Source organism: Cervus canadensis, chromosome 10 (genome assembly GCF_019320065.1).
Source record: "Cervus canadensis isolate Bull #8, Minnesota chromosome 10, ASM1932006v1, whole genome shotgun sequence".
Classification (NCBI taxonomy): Eukaryota; Metazoa; Chordata; class Mammalia; order Artiodactyla; family Cervidae; genus Cervus; species Cervus canadensis.
Window position 1 is genome coordinate 53,810,653 of NC_057395.1, and position 15,880 is coordinate 53,826,532.

At 62.4% G+C, this 15,880-nt stretch overlaps 1 protein-coding gene across 3 annotated transcripts; it reads left to right on the forward strand.

Moving 5' to 3' along the window:
- The first annotated feature begins 257 nt into the window (after positions 1-257).
- On the forward strand, positions 258-15,106 carry RBBP8NL (RBBP8 N-terminal like). Of its 3 annotated transcripts, XM_043479638.1 has the most exons (14): positions 258-341; positions 6,519-6,663; positions 7,708-7,750; positions 8,295-8,390; positions 8,696-8,808; positions 9,378-9,450; positions 9,764-9,900; positions 10,033-10,121; positions 10,380-10,546; positions 11,097-11,802; positions 12,051-12,177; positions 12,622-12,692; positions 12,785-12,911; positions 14,473-14,961. In XM_043479638.1, exons 1-14 carry the CDS (start codon positions 324-326, stop codon positions 14,490-14,492), a joined length of 1,932 nt encoding a protein of 643 aa, XP_043335573.1. In that variant the 5' UTR covers positions 258-323; the 3' UTR covers positions 14,493-14,961. The 3 variants fall into 3 exon arrangements, with proteins under 3 accessions (XP_043335573.1, XP_043335571.1, XP_043335572.1); XM_043479636.1 differs by lacking the exon at positions 12,785-12,911 and having other exon boundaries at positions 14,473-15,106; XM_043479637.1 differs by lacking the exon at positions 12,785-12,911 and having other exon boundaries at positions 9,764-9,894; positions 14,473-15,106.
- The last annotated feature ends 774 nt before the right edge of the window (positions 15,107-15,880 follow it).

The window sequence follows — 15,880 nt, forward strand, 5'->3', positions numbered from 1 at the left end:
CACAGCCACTTCCAGGCTCTGGATTCTCCTTGCTAACTGCCCGGCTCCAGCCAGAGGCCCAGGCCATGCAGAGATCATGGAGAAACAATCCTCTCTCTGTGAGGGTCAGACCCGACCCGTTCTGCCACTTTCTTTGCGATGGCAGAACCCGTTGGGTGGCTTTGGGCCGGCTCTGCCTCCTCTCTGCTCCTGGCCCGGGGAATCAAAAACCTGTCAAGCGGGTTTGGCCAAAATTATGTCTTGTTCCCAAGCAAGTTCATAGTGCTGGTTTCCATCTCTCAGGCGGGAGCTTCCCGGAGCAGAGCGGAGGTCCCCGGAGGTCGATGCGGACACGGGGCCATGTGAGTACCTGGGGGCCCCAGGGCCCCAGCGGCTTCAGTAGTTGGGGGCAGGGGAAGGTGCACAAGATCTGGGGTCACTGTGGGGTGCTAGCTACCAGGTGGAGACCCAGCCCCTGCTCGTGGGGGCTGGAGGAGGGGCCAGGGTGGGGTGGTGGCTGCAGCCCTTGCTCTGGGGCACACAGTCCAGGGGACTGAGTGGGAACACAGGCTGCAGCGAGCTTCCTGGGCAGACAGGCTGGGGGAGCCAAGGCTGGGAAGGCTGGGGTTGGCACTGCTGTGCTGGGAAGTCCCTGGGTCGTCTGGGGACACTGGGAACAGGCCGGGGGCCTGGCACTTCATCCTGGTCCGGCCTCACCACCCGGATCCTCAGACAGGCTGCAGCCAGGGAATGAGGGGTGGAGTGCGTGCGGTGCAGCCGGCCACGTCTCCCTGCTGGGCACTGTAGGACATCAGCTGCCCTCAGTTCGGTGTCCCCTGGGAAGCAGTGACAAAAGGCCCCCAGGCCTCGGTCCTGCTCAGCCTCCCCTGCCAGGCCTCAGGGAGGCGGCTGAGAAGTCGCAGTGGCCCTGGGCCGGCCCATCCTTGAGGAATCAGGTTGCAGGGCCCACTGTTACCCGAGCCACCAGCGACACCTCGGCCATGCTTAGCGAGCGCACACCTGCCTTGTGTCTCTGTGCATGTGTGCACACGCACATGCGATACTCAAGTATGCGCACACACGTGCAAGCAGCTTTCCCCCGTCCTTCAGAGTGCCACATGCACGGTGAGGGGAGTGCACGCATGTGCACACGTTTCTCTGTTGTGCACTAGTTGTTGGGATGTTGTTAGGATACTGTTGTGTCTGCACGTGTGGGCATCACATACATATGCACATGTGTCACGGGTCTAGGTGTCTGGCGATGCTAGAAACCATCCAGGCAGTGGCACCTCTCAGGACCTGCCATCTGAGCTGGCCCAGGAGGTTGCAGGAGGCTGCACTGGCCATGTCCCTTGCGAGCTGGTGACTGTGGAGTAGTGCCATCTTTCAGAGCCATAGATCCTTCATCTGCAAAGTAAGGGCTGTCATGGCCACGCCACAGGCAGCATGAGCCCAGGGACTGACTACATGAGACGTTCCTGCCAGACGCCTGGATGTGGAGGCTGGCAGGCTGGCCCCTGACCACCTGCCGTCAATGGGCACTGGATACCTGCCACATGGAGGCGACCCAGCCGCCCAAGGTGGTGCAGACTCCTCAGTCTCCAGGAGCTGGGCCAGGGCACCGCCGTCGTTTCACGGCCCGGGACACTGAGACACAGTGGGAGAGAGACTCAGCTAAGGTGGCCGAAGAAGGGGCTTCTCCCTCACCACATGGGGCGCAGGGAGCCACCACCAGAGCCTCCGACCTGCTTCGCACCTCAGTCCCTGAATCTGTAGAATGGGACAGTGAGCGCCAGAAGGCAAGGTGAGCTCCAATCACCTGTGGGCTGAGCCGGGGCACACAGCAGGTGCTCCATAAAGACCTGTGTGGAGGACATGGAAAGGGCTTGGATGGTGTGCGCAGCCTCGTGAGGTCCTTGGTGACGGGCAGGCGGAGCATCCGTGGATCACCCTGGGACGTGGTAGGGGGCCTGCTGTAGACACCACACAGCGCATAGAGCCCTGGCCCGGTACTCGGCTGAGCGACTGCTCGGGGAACAAAGGCCACCACTGTGGTTACTGCTGCACCATTGTCATTGTGTTACTCACAGGTGGGTGGATGGATCAATGGCAGAACAGGCGCAGAACTGGGGGCCTGGGGCTCCTGGACCCCAGGGCCTGCTGGAGAAGAGGCCCCAATGAGAGAAAGTGATCAGGGCCCTGCCGGCCGGCCCAGGAGCCAGGCAAGAACCTCACCACCAAGGCTTTGTGGCTCAGCGGGCAGCACCCGGCCTGGGGCCACAGCGGGGGCTCTGGTGGCCTTCTCTGTACATGGTGGCAGGGGCATTTCCCTGAGCCATGGCCACCAAGACCCAGTGGACCCTGAGTGTCCATGAGGGGCACGAATGTGTGTCATCAGTGCTGGCATCTGAGACTCTGCTCTGAACTCAGGGGCGTTCTTGTCCTCCTGTAGAGGGCCTTGGTGGCACTTGAACTTGGGCTCCTATAAGGAGCCCTGCTGGACCCCTAGGGCCACCTGCAGGGGAGGGGCTGGCGCGCAGCTGCATGCAGTGGATGCAGGGTCTCCATCTGCAGTTAGCTGAGTGCATGCCAGGCCCTGGGCTGGGTACACACTTCACCCGGACGGCATTGTCCAGACACATGTATTTGGTGGGACACACCCACAACAACCTGAGCTGGCGGCGCGGTTACCCCAGATGAGGGACTCAGGCTCTGGGAACGCACTAGTCCTGTCCACAAAGGCTCCAGGCAGGCCAGGGTGCACTGCGCAGGCTGACCTTGCCCAGGTGAGTGGCAGGTGCATGGGGTCAGCAGTGTGCCTGACCCCTGCCCTGCCCTGCCACCTGCAGCTTCTGGGGCTCCACCCAGCAGAGACCTTCCAGCCTGGGTGTCCAGAGCAGGAGTAGGCATGACCCTGGGCCCTTGAGGAGCAGCCTTCAGGCCTCTGCTCCCAGCGCCCACCGCCCCCCGCCGCAGCGGGCAACTCGGGCCACCCTCTCCATTGCCCAGGGCCCCCAGGCCCAGAGGCAGCAGCCAAGACCCCACCCCATAACCTGCTCACTCCTCCTGACAGCACTGTAGCCCCCACCCCAGGCCTGGGGGGAGCCCTCCTGCCTTGAGTTCCCTGAGCCCCTGAGCCCCTCTCCCCTCAGTGGCTCTCAGCACACCTGGCAAATACCACCGAGGCCCCCAGGGAGGGCTGGCCCACCGCCCCCTGGCAGAGACCACATGCACCTTTTAAAAATAACCTTATTTATGTTCATTTACTTGTTTTTGTCTGCGCTGGGTCTTTGCTACTGCACAGGTTTTTCTCTAGTTTTGGCAAATGGGGCTACTCTCTAGTTGTGATGTGCAAGCTTTTCATTGCAGTGGCTTCTCTTGAGGAGCACATGCTGTAGGCAGGCGGGCTTCAGTAGTTGTAGCTCCCAGACTCTAGAGCACAGACTCAGTAGTTGTGGCACATGGGCTTAGTTGCTCCACAGCATGTGAGATCTTCCCGGACCAGGGCTCAAACTCGTGTCTCCTGCACTGGCAGGCAGATTCTTACGCACTGAGCTACCAGGGAAGCCCCCACATGCGCTTTTACAGCTGAGGTTCTTCCTGCCCACAGCCACCAAACCCCTGTCAGCTGCGGACCCACCTCCTCATCCTACCGCTGCTTCCTTGGACCTACCCCTCCCCCCTGCACTCAGAGAGTGGGGGCTGGGACTGCCCCAGGAGACTGACTGTCCTCTTCTCCTTGGCCAAACACCCTCTGTCACCTGCCAGTCCAGGGGAGCCACACCACCCCCATGGCACTGTCACCAGGGGCTGGACAGCCCTGGTCATCCCTGGGAGATGTGGGGCTCCCAGCAGGACAACACCCTCCAGCTGCGCTGCCCCTGCCTGACCCCGTGTCTGTGTCCATGCTGCCCTCTGCCCATCAGAGACCCCAGAGGGGCAGCCAGGTGGGGCCTTTGGGCGGTTTGGAATAGAGACGAGCCTGGGGTACCGGGACAGAGGAGGGTGTCTTGGCCTTTACCTGCCCTGCTCCACACCACAGCGCTGTCATTAGGAACAGTGTTGGCCTCTCACTCAGACCTGCGCCTGTCCGCAGAGCCTCTCCAGGGCCTGGGGCACCGCAGGCTCCCAGGGACGGCTCCTTCACGGGCGTTGGCCCAGCCCACGGCCCATGGCAGACGCTGATGGGGAAGAACGGCCTGTCAGGCGGGTCTGGGTGGAATTTCAGGCACAGTGGCTTGGCCCTCCCCAGCTGGCCCACCTCACCCTGCAGGGAGCCCGAGCTGAGGAGAGCTCCTGCCGCAGTCCCGTCTCCCACCACAAGATGAAGATGGGAGAGCCAGCAGAGCAGGGCCACCTGGAGCACATCCCTGGTCCACAGCGGGCAAGGACACATCCTCAGCCCCAGGAAGAAGTCAAGCCCCGAATCCTGCTTCCCACTGGGCAGCCAAGGAGCATGCTTCAATGTCTTTGGGCCTCAGTTTCCCCATCTGGAAAGTTGGCTCCTTGCAGCGTGGTCAGGGTTAGATGGGCTCAGGAAGTGGGGCCGGATTACTTTGTATTCCTACTATAGCCTTGGCTCCCCCAGCCTCTGCAATTCAGCATCTTATTCCCTAACCTGCCAGGATATGCCACTGGCTCCCAGCCTCAAGGAGGGGAACCCCGCCAAGCTCCTCATTCTCAGAGCCCTCACCCACCCAACACACAGCCAGTGAGCAGGGATCCCCCCTTCCCTGGCCATCTCTTGGGAGTGTCCCAGAGGCCAGGCAGGTCTAAAAAAAAGTTTGGGGAGCCCCACCTTCCTGTCACTACATCCCTCCAGCACATCTCTGCCTACGGGCTCTGGTGGCCACTGTGAGACACAGGACCATTCTCTGTCCTCTTGCTGGGCCTGGGGTTCGAGGACCAGGCTGAGAGCCAGCCTCCCTGTCAAGTCCCCTTGGAAAGCTCCAGGATAGTGCTTGCCCTGGCCCCTGGCTTCTCTTGGGGTCACAGGGCCTGCTCCCCTCAGTTAGTGATCCCAGTGCCAGAGTGCCCACCACCCAGCTTCAGAGAGCCTAGAGCAGCTGTGCCTCTTCTACACTCCCTGTGCATGAATCCCGCAGTGCGCTGGCTTCCCCAGTCTGGCCCCTACTCTGCAGTGTCTCAGAACCAAACCGTAATGGCCCTGGGTCGTCATCTCTCTTGCCACTGCTGGACACTCACCAGCAGGCATTGGAGGATTTCCAGTTTGGAGACTACTGCTGCAAACACTCCAGTCTCTGAAATGCAAGACCACAACCCTCCTTCGGGCAAGGCCGAAGGGGTCTTTGGGCAGAGGTTTCCAGGGTTTGTGCAGAGGCCCTCCTGGGGGTGGTGGAGCACTGCAGCAGTGGTTGGTGGCCTGGGCCCAGGCAGGCTCTGTGAAGGAGGGAGTGATATTCTGGGCATGTGCAGAGAGCAAACCACGAGCTGCTGCCAACACCCAGTGTAGGACCCCGGGAGGAGAGGACTCAGTGTACCAGGAGTCAGCCGCTTGTTCTCGAGGTCCAGCGGACCCCTGGGCTCCTCAGGCTGAGAACAAGGAGGGACCAGAGGGGCTGCCTCCCCCCAGCTTGGAGGTGATGGCACGGGTCTGGGCTGGTGGCATCTCTGCTGACCTGGCTATGAGCTGTGGGTCTGACCCCCACTGGGTGACAGATGGTGCCACAGGGTAATGGTGGCCGGTGGTACCCACCACCAGAGATGTGCCACCAGGACCAAGGGGCTCCCGCCTGGAGGAGGGTGGTGCCTGGCACCACAGTAAGGAAGCTGCCGCTGGGCTGAGCCCCGGCCTCACCCCCAGCTCCAAGCTGGACCCTGCAGGATCCCGAGGCATGTTCACCAGGCCCATTAGACAGGCCCCATCGCCACTACCAGAGGGAAGAAAGGGCTGCTCAGAGGTGCCAGAGCTCCCAGCAGTCACACGATGGGCAAGGTTATCTAGCTCCCAGCTTGGGTTCTCAATCCCACAATCTTTTAAGTTTTAACAAATGCCTCATGGAGGTGAAACACAGGCAGGAAAACGGGCCCAGGCCATGAGGGGCAGTTAGGTGGACTTCTGCCAGGGCACAGTCACCAGTTCCGGCAGAGAAAATAGCCAGCCGACCCCCGAAGTCTCCACTGTGGCCCCATGGGGCCATCCATGCCACTTCAGGAACCTGGACCCTACTGAGAGAGCTTTCCAGGCTGAACACATCCTGGCTTACTGACCCGCCAGCTGTCGGCCGGCATGGACATCTCCAGTCTGGGGCCTCATCACAGGTCACATGCACCCTTGTGGCGCCAGCATCAAGTGGGAGCTGGTCCCCTCAGGCCATCTGCTTTGCTGTGAAGACTGGATTAGGGAGTTGAGATGAAGTGAGAAGTCCCTACAGGAGGGACATACATGCCCCCCTCAGGTGTGGACATGACCCAGTGGGTGGTCACAAGACAGGACTCCCACACCTGCCTCCTGCACCCGGCAGCCCACAGATCCCTCCTGAGCTAATGTGACTGTACTCCTGCTTCCTACTCCACAGGCTGGAAACAGAGGGGCAGTAGAGGCCAAGGGGCCGTCCCCACACCTGGAGCACAGAGGACCCAGGGCCAGGGCCACGGGAGCCATGGAGAGCTTCACAGAATCACTAAATAGACTGAAGGAAGTCCACGAGAATGAGGTCATGGGTGAGTACCTTGGGGAGGACAAACTTTCAGCCAGACAGCAGTCTAAGGGTCAAGGTCAGGCCAGGGGACTCCCACATGTTGCCTCAAATTCTCACCAAAACCAGGACCACGCCTTCCAGGCCCAGAAAGGGAGTCCTGACCCAGAGCCCAGAGCTGCATAGTGGCCAGGCACCCAGCCTTAGATCAACACCCAAGTGCAGCCCTGAAGGGGTGGTCCCCAAATGGTCAGCTCACATCAGAACAGAAAGAAAAGACCAGCCTGGCCGCAGAGAGCCAAGACACTACAGCCAAGACCAGCCCCTTGCCCAAGGTGGGGGCCTCCATGTCCCCCAGAAGGGAGGTCACCTTCTTTCCTTGTAGGAGTGGAGCCCAAGGCTCTGGAGGCTTGTCTGGAGCCTTCTGGGTGCTGAGCTAAAATCCCTCTGCCGCTTCCAGAACCCCAGGCTAAGCTCTGCCCTGGCATGCATGTCTATCCAATTTCCCCACCAGCAACAGGACTGCAGCCACCTGCTCCATTCACTCCCCCAGCGCCTGGGCCAGACCCTCCCCTGACTTTTCTGAGAGTCCTCACCTGCCCCCCACACCAAAGGCCCAGAGACCCAGAGAGGCAGGAACTGCTTGGGCTAGCCTAGGGCCCAAGCCAGACCATGATAGGGAGGGGAGGAGGGGCTCTGCTGGGGTCTCCCTTGGGGGCCCATTGGCAGCACCCAAAAAGCATCCCTCCCGGGCCTTGGCTGGGTAACTGCTGACTCCCAGCATCCGGGACCCATCCTCAACTGACACCAGAGCCAGAGACAAGGGAGGAGAGAGGCTGGGCCCAGACCGGGGTCCCAGGCAGCCAGGAGACTGAGCAGAAGCTGGCGGCAGACACAGACTGGGAGCCCTTCAAGGGGGTGACCTCAGGGAGTCCGTGCAGGGACTCAGGCAAGTGGCGGGCGTCTGGAGAGGGCTCTGCCAGACAACCAGGGACAGGAAACACCCCAGCTCCATGTAGAGATGGCAGCCCGGCTGGGCCTGACCTCTGCCCCTTTCCTCACTCCTCAGGCCTGCAGAACAAGCTTCTGGAACTGAACTCAGAGAGGTGCCGGTGAGTGAGGACAGGCCTGGCCCAGGAGACTGGAAGGGCAGTGACTCCCAGAGCTCATCTCCCCCTCTTCCCCTGCAGCCCCAGAGCCCTGACACTGCTACCAGCAGTGATACAGGAGAAACTGAAGCTCAGCATAGTGGGTAGGGGGAGGCTGGTCCAAGGTCATGCTTCCAGGAGCTGGAGGAGCGGGGCTGGAAAGTCTGAGCCCAACAGAGTGAACAGGGACCCTCCAAAGGGTTGGGCAAGGAGTATCCATGCAGGGCACATCTGGGACTGATAACTGTCAACAGGGGGACTCCTCATGAGTCCTGGAGACCCACAGGCAGACTCCCCAGGTCCCCACTTCACAGAACTCTGCCAGGTGGCACGGGGATGAGAGAGTCCTCAAGGTGGCTGTACATGCTCACGCTTGGGCGAGCTGGCATAGCCCTTGCAAGGCCCTAAGTCTCAAGGAAGTCCTAGGCTGGTGGCCAGGGAGAGGCTAGTGGGTAGCGGAGGGCTTTCTGGGTAGAGCAGACCCCCAACTTCAGATCATCCCCCACAGGGATGCCCAGAGGGTGGAGGAGCTCTGTGCCAAGAACCACCAGCTCAGGGAGCAGCAGAAGGTGCTGAAGGAGAACCTGCGGGTGCTGGAGAACAGGTGGGGTCACCTCACACCCCACTCATGATGGGGGCAGGAGCAGAGGGAAGACCAGAGCGTTCTGTGGAGAATGAGTCTGGGATGCTCTGGAGTCAACTCCGCCACTGCAGGACTTCTCAGAGCCTTAAGTAAACTGCATTTTTCAAGGTTCCTTCCCAAACTCAATAGCATGTGGTGTGCTGAGCCCACGGGGTGGGCAACGCAGTGGGGAAAGGCAGGGCAGGTCCTGGGAGTGGGGCGGGGGGTGGGGTATCCCAGCCCCTCCCTCTCAGAGCGGCCCCTCGCCATCCCTCCTCGCCCCACAGGCTGCGGGCTGGGCTGTGTGACCGCTGCATGGTCACCCAGGAGCTGGCCAGGAAGAAGCAGCAAGAGTTCGAGAGCTCCCTCCTCCAGAACCTGCAGCACGTCTTCCTCCTCAGTGAGCACCCCCTGCCCCGCGTCCTGCACCCCATCTTCCTGTGGGGGGCGGCGACCCCCCACCTGCTCAGCCCAACGAGGGGTCTCGGGGAAAGGGGAGGAGGTGATCCAGGCCTGCACTGTCAGGAGGGACATCCGCACCGCAACTCACAGACAGATGGTGCAAAGCCCCCCGCTGACCCCCACAGGCCACCTGCTGCACAGTCACCAGGCCGGGGCATCCCTGTCCTCTCAGGGCCTCAGCTCCCTCCTTCTAAGGATGAGGAGGGTCCCGCAGAGAGCTGGGTTCCATGCGGCCTGCTGATGAGCACAAGCCCCTTTCCTTTGGCTGGGGGGGTCCCTGGGAACTGGGGAGTGCCATCCCTTTTCATGGCCTCCAGGCTGGTTCTGCTCACTCAACATCCACCCACCCACTCAGGCAGCAAGCATCTATGGGGCACCTACTGTATGCCAGGCCCCGAGCCAAGTGCTGGAGTCCCAGTTGGGCCAGGACAGGGGGACTCCCAGGGTCGTGAGGTCCCCACCCGCCCTTCCCTGCCCCAAGTCCTTCCTAATCAGTGCCTTCTGCAGCCACTGAGCTGACGCGGCTGCAGGAGGAAAATGATGCCTTGAAGGAGGAAGTGAAGCGGCTTCAGGGCCCAGGGTGAGTGGGGGGAGCCCCAGGCACTGGTGCAGGGGGAGGGGTCTCACAGGCCAGCACCCTGGGACAGATAGCAACCTCCCCTGGTCTGCAGGCACAAGACACCCCGAAAACAGAGCTGGGCCACAGCACCCATGGCAGCTCTGGCGCTTGGGCCACCCCCAGACATGGGTGTGAGCCCACGATGATGTCTTTCCTGGTCACCTGGGTCTCCCGCACAGGCGGCTTGGCCCCCAGGAGGGCACCCTGGCCTTTCTGATCATCTCTGGGATGCTGCCCCCTCACCTGCCTCATCTTTGCCTCCCACTGGGGACAGGCCCAAGCCCCAGCTCAGGGAGGGCGCCTCGGAGCCCCCGTCACCCCTGCTGCTCCCCTCCCTGGGCGCCCGGAAGGCCGTCACTGAGAAACCACTGGGAGGCCACGAGGAGACGGAGGATGACCACGCAGGTGCAGGTCCACAGGAGAGGGGGGTGTGGGGGCAAGGGAGGCTGAGCAGCCTGGGACCAGGGAGCCCTCGGGCCGGGGGCTGAGCTGACCCCTCTCAACCCCTCCCAACCATCCTGCCCTCTGTCCCTCCTCCCACAGAAAGGCCGGGGGTGTACGGGACATCTCCAATGGCCAAAATCTCCCCAAGTCCCAATCTGCCTGAGGCACGGACCCCGGACATGGTGATGGTGAGGGACCCCGAACCCCTGAGCCCACTCCTCCCTCTTCCCGGGCAGCCCAAGGAGGAGGCCAGAACTGTCAGCCTTGCTGTGTGCCATGCACATGGCACGTGCCCGTCCTCGTGCCAAGCAGGGAGTCCTGAGCTCCATGAGACGAGGGTGGAAGCGAGGCTCAGAGTGGGTGGGTGGCCTGCCCAAAGTCGCACAGAGAAAAGGGCAGAGGGTAGCAGCCGAGCCCACCCAGGCTGACCCGCCCACCCCGTGCAGAACCCCCAGCGCATCTCCAACCAGCTGCACGGGACCATTGCCGTGGTGCGGCCAGGGTCCCGGGCCTGCTCCGCCGACCAGGGCTCCACCAATGGGACGCCCCCACTGCCACCCACCAGGAATAGCCCACCCAGCCCACCTGGCGAGCACAGCCTCCCTCTGGACAGGTGAGCACCTGCCCTCTGCCACCACCAGGAGCTGCCTCAGCTGGGCAGCCAGTCTCCTCCTCTGGTCCCAGCTTTAAGGCAGGGGCCAGCAGCAGGAAGTCCCTCGCTTTGTCCCTTCAGGAGACCTGCTCTCCCTGGCTTGGCTTCCCCCTGCCTGCAGCATGGTTCCCACGTGGACATCTGAACTGCCAGGGTGGGGTGGGGATTCGTGGACAGAGGAGATTGGGACTGGGCACCCCTCTCATCATGGTCTGAGGAGAGTAGGGGTGGGGTTGTGGTGGGTACCCAGGTGGGCAGGGTGCTCCAGGGGACTGGGCAGGCAGCTGACGCCCAGAAGGGGGAGAGGCCTTAGTGGCTGGGTGCCTCCTCTGACCCCCAGGCCCCATGTCAACTCTGAAACCAGGCACCCAATCCCCAGGGGCCTGGGCACTCCCCTCCCCACTGCCCACCATGTCACGTGGGCACCCGCCTCACCCCTAGGGCCCCCAGTCCTCCCTGTGAAGTGGGGCTGACCATGCCCCACAGTCACCAGGCTTCTCCTTGCCCACAGCTTCCTGCAGGCCTCTCGGACCTCTGCCAAGACCTGCGAGTCCCTGAAGCACTCCCTCCAGGCCGACCGCCTCTGCCTCCTGAACCGCCACCTAACTCTGCACCTTGGCAGCCCCCCGGCCCCCACCACAGCCCCCAGCGGCCCCCAGTCCCAGGGCCTCAAGGCTGGGGAGGCGGAGGTCTGGGAGGAGCCCTCAGGCCTGCTGGGCCTGCCAGGCGCCCTGGCGGGCATGCGGAACCCACGGCTGGAAGGCGCACTACACATGCTCCTGGCCCAGCAGCTGCAGGCACAGGGCAGGGTGGGCAGTGCCCGGCTGAGGGGCCCTCAGGGGCCCAAAGGGATGCCACCCTCCCCACCAGCAGACTCAGACTCCGAGGGTCCTGAGGGTGAGGCGGCCAGGGCAGCCCTGCCCAAAGGGAGGCACCCACAGCCTGCAGGCCCGGGCAGCCCCCAGGGGAAGGAGGGCACGACCACACAGGACTATGTCCCAGACAAGCCCCTGGACCTCTCAGAGCGAGGTCGGTGCCGGGCCAGTGCCCCCAAGCCTGCCAACCAGTCAGGGTCACTCAGCCCCCCACGGGCCCCCACGCCCAGCCCTGAGCCACCCCAGGGAGTGGGACCACCTGCCCAGTGTGGAGCCCAGAGACTCAGCAATGGCACCCAGGAAGCCAGAGAGCCAGAGGCAAAAGAGCATCCACCTTCCCCGGTGAGCGACCAAGCCCCATTCCTGGGCTCCGTGTATCCCACCCAGAGCACCTGAGCCCCGGGCTGCCCTCTCTGCTCCACCAGCCAGTTCCCGAGGGAAAGCCTGCTGCCCAGGTCACAAGCCACGGGGAGTCAGCTGACCCTCCAGCCCCGCCCTGTCCAGGGCCCCCGCAGGCTGTGCCCGAGGCCGGGTAGGGGAGGGGGAGGGAAGTTGCCTTACATGAGCTCAAGTCTCTTCCTTCTCGCCAGGACGCCCCCTACTCTGCCCCAGGGCCCCACCTCAGCCTGCCCTCTCCAAGTGGGCCAGGAGAGGAGGACAGAGGGAGGCCTAAACTGCCCCCCTACCCACCAAGGCCTGGTGGAGATGGCCACGCAGGTGAGGATGTGAACACAGGAAGTGTTCCACAGTGGAAATGGAACCACCGTGAGCGGGGAGGGCCTGACCCAACAAACTCTGGTCTCAGATTTGGTTCCCCACCTCCAGACCCAGAGTGGAGTGAGGGGCCCAGGGAAGGCACGTTTCTGACCACAGGAAGTGAATGGAGGGCATCCTAGCAACTGGGGCTTCAGGGCAGGTGATGAGTTCCCTGTCACCCAGCAACCAAGCCAGGGGCACCCCAGTGGGTGGGGTCATTGCAGGAGTGCAGGAGACTTTGGGCTTGGACTCCACCCCAGGGCAGGTTACTCGGGCTCTCGGTGCCTCAGTTGCCCCAGCTTCAGAGGTGTTGCCACTGATCCCAGCCTGGTAGGTTAGGGGCCTAGGCTTCTACTAGATGCCCAGGCCACCATCCTGGCCTGACCCACACCCTGCGTCCTGCAGAGCTCAGCAAAGCCCAAGGACAACAGCCGGCGTCGGATGAGCTGGACGAGCCAGACACCTCGGACAGTGAGGTCAGTACAGCCGTACACTGGGGTGGGGTGGTGGCACCCTGGCTGCCCCAGGCTTGGGGGATCCTCACCATGACCACACCCCCACCCCTCAGATGGGCCTAAGCACCAGGGCGGAGGCCACACAGAGCTCGCCAGGGGAGGGACCCGGGTGCATTTGCAACAAGGAGTGTGGACGGGGCCCGCAGAAGAGGAAGCGGGCCTCCGACCCCTGGAGCAAAGGTAGGCCCCCGGGTGGAGGCAGGGCCGTTGTAGCACCAATGCCCCCAGCCCTTCTGACTACTTGGAGCTGCTCCCAGAGCAGTCTTGTAAGAGGACCCAGGTCAGGCCTGGGCAGACACTGCGTCCACTTCCTCCTCGCTGGGCTGGTCCCTTCACCCCAAGCCTGTCTCCCTCTGGAAAGGGGGCAATACCATGGCTGATATGAGACAGTAGTGGGACACAGGCAAGGATAGTCGTGTCATCTTCAGGGGAGACGGGGCATCCTGGGCCACAAGCAGTCCCAGGCCTGGTGGTCCTAGACCCCTCCCCTCTCACAGCCCCACCTGGGAGGGGGCAAGCTCTCCTGGACCACCTTGTCCACTTCTGAGGAGGAGACCCAGCAGAGGGTGCTGCCTCCTGGGCGTGAGTGTGTTTGTTCTCGATGGGGGGCTGGGGGCTGCTCTCCCGTTTGCCAAGGGTGGTGCCTGTGGACTCCCCCTCCACCCAGGTCGACGGTATAAGGACAGCTCCCACTTCCTGCTCCGGCCACAGTGGCATCTTGGGCCAGGTCTCCAGGCGCCCGTGAGAGCCTTTGAACACCTGAGCTGATACTGCACGCCGCCTGGTGTTTGTCCAGGCAGGTCCGTGTTGCAGGCTGGGCCATAGCTGCCACAATGCACCATTGTTGCCGGGAAGGTGACTGCAGCCTGTGTTTGTCAGGCAAGCGCTAGAGGAGGCCAGCATGCTGGTATGACCTCACAGCATAGCCAGCTGGGCATTTTCGGAAGCCATCCTGGCAGGCACGGTCCACAGGGGTACACTGCATCTGCCCCCACCGTCCACATGGAGTCAAGCCACCCCCTTGCCCACCCACCCAGACCATGGCACCCATACCCTCAGCACCTCACAGGTGATAAGTGAGAATAGCATCCTTGTGTTGTGTGCCCATACAGAGAGAGGCTCAAGAAGCGTCCAGTCGTTACTGCCTTTGGGCCTCGTGGGCCTGCCCGGGGATCAGCCATCACTGTCTCATAGATGGCAAAGTGGGGGCTCAGGGTGGGGTAACTTTCCCAGGGTCACAGAGGTGGTACGCGGGGTCAGGATGCCAACCTGATCCATCTGACCCAGAACCAGAGCTGGTTCCGCATCAGAGGCACACCTGAAGCTCAGCATCGTGTAGGTTTCACCTGCAAGGGTGCCAGGAACCATATGTCCCTTCTCTGTGACCCCAGAGGCAGGCCCATGGAAGCACCTGCCAACATCCCAGGTGTTCTGAGAACATTTCCCAGTGAGCTCAGCTTATCCAGATGCCCCAGACCCTCTGCAAGGCAGCAGGGGAGGCCCCAGGGCCAGGCAGATTCCAGGGTCACACACTTTCTACCAAATTCCCAAGGCTTCCCTCCAATCAGGTCGCCCTGTCCAGCATCCGCTGCCATCAGGAGCAGGTCAACTGCCAGTGTGGGCTCCTGTGTTCCCAGAAACTGCCCACAAGTCCCTGGGCAAAAGCCCAGTGTCCCCGCAAGAGAGGACACACAAGGTTACTACCGTGCCTCCCAGCTTAACATTTGTCCACTTCCCCCAGCCTCCAAGAAGCCGACCTGAGGAAGGAGGAACCAGGGAGCCAGGAGCCACTCACCCAGCACCAGCACCTGGGAAAAGACCGGGGCATCCCAGCCTGCCCAGTCATGAACCCCACCCGACTGATTGCCCGCAGCCAGGACAGCCCCCACCACCAGCCAAGCAGACGGCCCCAGGAGTGGGGTAGTGGACTGGGTCCTGCCACATCCATGGGGGTGTGAAGGCCAAGATGACTGGCCTTTGAACACCTCCATCTCGGAAATGATCTTAACCACCACTCTTACCCCAGCATCTGCTCCCCTGTGGGGAGCAGGGTCCTGGGAGACCGGCATGGCTCAAGCTCCAGCCAAGCCCCGCCCCCAGCCCTGCTTTGCACGGGCAGGCCCTACTGAGCAGTGCCCCTCCTCCCACCAACCCAGACTCTACCCAGACTACTACCCTGGACCCAGGGACTGCATGCCTCGCTACCCATTCCAGATGGGGTGTCGAGCTCCAAGCAGTGGTCTCGGGCGCCCCCTTGAGGGGTCCCACAAGTGTGCTGCCTGGTGAGGGCTAAGAAGGCCGGCAGGCAGCAGTGCAGCGCCTCTGCAGAGAAGGGGTCCCAGGGCATGGGGAGAATAAAGTGTAAGGAAGGATGACGTGTGCAGCTGGCAGGGTTTGGGTTCAGCCAGGCCTCCACCTTCCCCGGGTGGGTGACTCTTGAGTGTCCAGGGATGGGGAGTCTGAAGGGCAGGACCCAAACCAGCCCTGTGTGCTGAGCCTCTGCCGAGGACTTCAGGAACAGAATGTGCACCAGGAGCCACGCAGACCCCCTCCTCACTGACACTTCCATGTCCCTGGCCCCACACCCGCCACTGAACCGTCAGCCCTCTGCACGACCACAGGGCAGCTCATCCAGGACACCGCCCCGCACAGAACCAGGAAGACCATGTTCTGCCCCCCGCCCCCCGCTATCTCTGCAGCAACCTCAAAGCTTAACATGGTGCCAGCTGGCAGAAGAGAGACCACCCCAGAGCCCAGCCCCATTATCCAGCTGCAGATAGCATGGTTTTGGAGCTGAGGGTCAACAAGCAGATGACAGCCCTCCATCCTCCCATCCCCCTTTATCTTCCTCATCTGACATCAGTGTAACTATTAGCCACCAGCTTGTGGATCCCGCCCCCTCCACCTGCCAGGGCCCTCCTACTAGAACAGCGGGCCAGCAGGGCCCTAACCCGTCAATGTTGACCCCAGCTTCTCCTCACTAACAGAGAGAAATTTGTGTGCCATGTGTGGCACATTGCGTGGGGAGCATTCACAGAGCTGTGTGGCAAATTTCATGGCGAGTGCCCAGTCCCCAGCCTCCAGGCAGACCCAGCGCAGTGACGTTCCCTGGGTGAGCCACTCAGCCCTGACAATACCCTGAGGTCGCA

Excerpts from the sequence above, each read along its gene's own strand:
- RBBP8NL (XM_043479636.1), top strand. Across the intron at positions 8,809-9,377 it reads GCAGCACGTCTTCCTCCTCA|CCACTGAGCTGACGCGGCTG; the intron begins GTGAGCACCCCC and ends TGCCTTCTGCAG. Across the intron at positions 11,803-12,050 it reads AAGAGCATCCACCTTCCCCG|GACGCCCCCTACTCTGCCCC; the intron begins GTGAGCGACCAA and ends CCTTCTCGCCAG.